Genomic DNA, 4269 nt, shown 5'->3' on the forward strand with positions numbered 1-4269 from the left:
GTGAGGCTTGGGGGCTGCCCCGGCGCCCACCGGCCGCGGCCAGGACGCAGCATCCCCCGTCCCACCCCCACGTCCAGCCCGGGGCCCCCTCGAGCCCCAGCCTGGGTTTTAGTCTCGCTCAGCAGAAGCTCCCCGCAGCCTGGGCTCCGTGCTCCCCACCAGCTCCCCAGTTTCCTTTCCCAGCAGGAGAGCACCCATGGCTTTCCGCCCGCAGGCCTCAGAGCAGGCAGGGGCGAGGCGGCCGCTCCTGCTCTGCCCAGGGCAGCAGCAAGTTCAAGTGCCATTTCAAACGGCACCTCTGACGCGACACGGGCTGGGCTATTTCACTGTCAAATACCTACATGCCCCTGGCTCAGCTTTAATTAGTTTTAACTCCAACAAATACTGGCAATTTAAATATAAACAAGCGAAAATATTTCAGCCTAGTCTGTGTTTACTGGTCGAGGCATTCACTGTGCAAAAACTCCAGGTTCTGCTGCTCGGAGTGTTTGGTGTGCAGGACTGCTAGTAACTGGATGTCGCTCTACTCAAGGTCCTTCTGTTGTGTTTTGCCGTGAATTGGGGCTGCTATGAGGCACAAACACAACTTTGGAGGAGCACGGTCGTGCTCCGCCGTGGAAGCAGCAGCCACCCACCGGTAGCGTGAGCTTCCCCGCGCCGCTGCACCGGGCTGCTGGGGTTCATCTCCAGCAAACGGGGGCCCGGGGCTGCCACACAGCACCCCCACAGCACTCGGGGTCTTAAACAAAGGCCGGCACGTCCCCCAAGCCAGAGACACCACGCAGCACCCGGCACAAGCCGTGCTGCTCGTCCCTCCACGGGCTTCAGGTCCAGGGCAGGGGATGCTGCTCCACTTTCACTTTTCCCACAGTCTCACTGCTGCTCATTAGCAAGTGCATTATCATTGTGCACACCCCGGCGGGGAAAACGCACCCAACGGGAGCTGCAGCTCTTCAGCTCCCAGGAGCCGGGCTTAGGGCCAAGGAGGAAAGAACAACACAAGCACCATGAAACAAAACAAAACTACAGCGAGAGGTTCAAAACGTCGGGAAAGGGTTTACCTGTTCATCCCGGGAAGGTTGCCCCAGAAGTAGTGTGCTCGGTGGGCAGCGGATATCTTGATAGCGTCGATCATAACTGGGTTGCACTGCAGGGCACGAGAGGGGGAAAAATAAAAGTTAGAGGAGGTGTGGGCTCAGCGTCCTGCACGGACAGCCCGTCTCCGCTGCCCTGCAGGGACTGGACGCCTTCAGCAAATCCTCCCGAGGACGCAGCCCAGACAGACCCTTGTTCCACACCAGAGCACGGTCTGGTTGGCCACGTGGGCTCCCACACCATAGCCATGGCCAGCAGCTAATAGCACAGCATGCTTCAGCGCTGATTTTTCTGGGCCAGGATCAGGACCATCGGCCCCTGATGGGACTTTGGCCCACGGGAGTCCCTGCTGACCCACAGCCCGTCTTGGCTAACACAGAGTTAAAAATTCTTTCCAGTCCCTGACCTCCCTCTCCCTAGAAATAACAGGCATTGCTCAGAGCAGATGCTTTCTGCAAGGCTGGCAAAATCCTGCCCCAGAGAACCAGTGCTCAGGGTGAACCCGCTGCAAGCCAGAGGGGGTCCAGAGCCAAGACTAACAACTTGATTCCTGGCGTGAGGGGCCGTAGGAAACCCCGGCCAGACCCTCAGCACCTCGGCACCCCCTGCACGGCCCAGCAAGCGCCTCCCGCCCCGAGGCCCCCCCGACGCTGGCAGCAATCCCCACCTCCAGAAACCGAGAAATGTCCCTCTTGTCGTTGACCCTCATGGCCACCACGTTCTCAAACATCCAGAAGAAGGGACGCTCCTCTCCCGCCTTGGGACGGGCGTAGTTGAGCAGGTGGTAGAATTCAAAGAACATCCTCCCGGTTCCTTCTGCGAGGGAGAAAAAGCCGGAGCGGCAGGTTGGGACCAGCCCCGGCACACGGGGGGGACGGGTCGGGGGGGGCCTGGCTGCTCTCCCCACTGCGGCTGGCATGGGGACACCTGTGCTTTGCAGGTGCCACCCCACAATTTGCAGCTCTGAGGGGAGCAGATGGGGGCTGAACCACTTCCCTTAGGGTGGCTCTGCACCCCAGGAGCACCCCGGGGGCACGCGGCCCTGCAGAGGCAACGGCTTTACCATACAGACCCTTCCTGGCCGGATTGATGAGGGAGAGGTCGTTACAGGGGCTGCCACCGATCACCAGGTCAAAGGGACCCCACTCCTCGATCTAGAGCAAAGACAGACCCGGTTAGGAGATGCCAGGCGAGGGAGGGGGGGGTCTCCACAGCAGGGCAGGGGCCGAGCCCGTCCCAGGTGGGACCCACACGGCCACAGCGCCCCGCAGAAGCAGCACTCACGTTTCTCTTGGTTATGTTCCGGACGTCGTGCACGTAGGTGATGTTGCCCTCGTGCCGCATGGTGCCCACAGCGAGGGGGTCTTCGCAGATCTCGGAGGCGATGTACTTCTCCACTTGGATGCCCAAGTCCTTCAGCACCAGGTACCCTGCCAAGGGACAGAGGGCTGAGGCTGCACTGCTCTCTTTAGGCTCCCAGTCTCCTTCCTCAGCACAGAAGCTCGATGTGGCCACTCTTGCATGTCCTAGGTGGGTGCAGTCACACAGAACTTCTGGATGAGCAAACCTGACCCGCTCCTCCAGACGGGTTTGCTCCCAGAAAGCACAACTCCAGAGCCGAGGTGCCCTCAGGCGCTTCACCCGAGGCCAGGCCACCAGCACTCCCACAGCTCCCACTTCACAGGAGGAACCAGCAGGAACCTCTGTGAGCACAATTCCCATCCCATCTCCACAGCCCTGTCCAGCAGGAAGGGGAGCCCCTGCCCCTCATCCCCTTCTCCCACCAAGCTTTCAGAGCCAGGCTTGAGGCCGTGAAGCCACTGACCCCAGGAGGGTGCTCTCCCAGCCCCTCACCTGTGGTGATGCCATCGAATAGGGAGAGCACCCGAATAGGTCTCCTCTTTGCCGGCGGGACCGCTGGGTAGATTTTGGGCGCAGCCTGCAACGGAAGGACAGGGATGAGTGCCTGGCTGTGGCAGCGCTGCGATGCTCTACGAGGCCACACCTTGGCTCTACAGGCATCACCCCCCCCTCCAGAGGAGCACTGTGAGCCTCTGTCCCTGGATGGGCTTAAGACATGTAGATGTGGCTTCAGGGACATGGTTTAACGTGACTGGGCCGTGCTGGGTTAATGGCTGGACTCGATCTTAAAGGTCTTTCCCAACCTAAACGATTCCATCTGCGGGGCCAAGAGCCCAGCACCCCTGGGGAGGGGGGGGAGTGAGGGAACACCCCAAGGAAGAGGGCTGAGCAGCTCTGGGTGGCTGGCCCTGCCCTCGGCAGCTCTGCCCGCAGCCCGGCGCTGGGCTCTCCTGCCCGCAGCCCTTACGTATTCCTGCCCCTTGTCGCTGGTGAAGAAGTCCTGCAGGCGGGTGTTCCAGTCCTGCCGGCGCTGCAGCACCCCGTAGCTCCTCTGGGGCTGGCACATGTAGCAGTTCCAGGGCTCCTGCTCTTTGGCCTTGGCCGACGTCCCTCGCCCCACCAGCACCTCCAGACACTCCACACAGAAGCACCTGCCCAAACCACAACAGCTCATGCCTGTCACCTCCAGAAACCTCTCTGGGCCAGCCCAGCATCTCCTGGAGTCTCCCCGGCCGTGCACAGGAGCCCCCACTTTGTGTTTTGCAGGATGTGTTTCCAGGCAGAAGCCCAGTTTTTAGGGCTGCTAACACAAGCTGGCGACCCAGGCGTGGGTGAGGCTCCTGCCATCCTCCCCAGGGCTGACTGAGGTGAAGCCCAACTCGTCCCTGGGCCAGGACGTGGGGACCAGCACAGCACCCTGGCCCAGGCCCACGCACGACCCCGCTTCCCTGCGGCCCCCCAGGAGCGATGTGGGGGGCTTGGCCGGAGGAGCAGACAGGACCCACCTGCAGCAGCTGGCGTTGCTGCAGAGCAGCAGCTCCTTGCCTTCGCAGCAGACAGTGCAGTAGGACTGGTACCCGTCTTCATCGTACATGTAGAAGAACTCCAGGAATCTATCCTAGCGGAAGGACACCGGGAGGAGAAGGACAGAGGATCAGGAGCCGTGCTCAGAGGGTGAAGAGAGAACGTGGCTTGGCTCCACCCCTGGTGCACGCTGACGCACATCCCCGGTGCTTCCAGGGCAGAGAAGAGGCCGGGGGACAGGGCACGGCCAGGGTCTGGCACAGCCACCCCCCCTGTCCCTCCGGCCCC

General features: G+C 61.7%; 2 protein-coding genes across 2 annotated transcripts in view; both read right to left on the reverse strand.

The window, feature by feature from the left end:
- Positions 1 to 2689, reverse strand: part of MAPRE1 (microtubule associated protein RP/EB family member 1) — a 15249-nt gene extending 12560 nt beyond the window's left edge. The window contains exon 1 of the mRNA XM_026862389.1: positions 2663 to 2689. The gene's annotated coding sequence lies outside the window, so the exon portion shown is untranslated. The remainder of the gene's footprint in view (positions 1 to 2662) is intronic.
- Positions 1 to 4182, reverse strand: part of DNMT3B (DNA methyltransferase 3 beta) — a 7999-nt gene extending 3817 nt beyond the window's left edge. The window contains exons 1-8 of the mRNA XM_026862364.1: positions 4177 to 4182; positions 3963 to 4075; positions 3425 to 3608; positions 2950 to 3034; positions 2380 to 2525; positions 2159 to 2249; positions 1763 to 1911; positions 1062 to 1147 (exon numbers count right to left, since the gene is read on the reverse strand). Coding sequence (XP_026718165.1) covers positions 1062 to 1147; positions 1763 to 1911; positions 2159 to 2249; positions 2380 to 2525; positions 2950 to 3034; positions 3425 to 3608; positions 3963 to 4075; positions 4177 to 4182 — 860 coding nt within the window. The remainder of the gene's footprint in view (positions 1 to 1061; positions 1148 to 1762; positions 1912 to 2158; positions 2250 to 2379; positions 2526 to 2949; positions 3035 to 3424; positions 3609 to 3962; positions 4076 to 4176) is intronic.
- Positions 4183 to 4269: the final 87 nt, after the last annotated feature.

This window comes from Athene cunicularia, assembly GCF_003259725.1.
Source record: "Athene cunicularia isolate RWA chromosome 20 unlocalized genomic scaffold, athCun1 chr20_part2, whole genome shotgun sequence".
Lineage (NCBI taxonomy): Eukaryota > Metazoa > Chordata > Aves > Strigiformes > Strigidae > Athene > Athene cunicularia.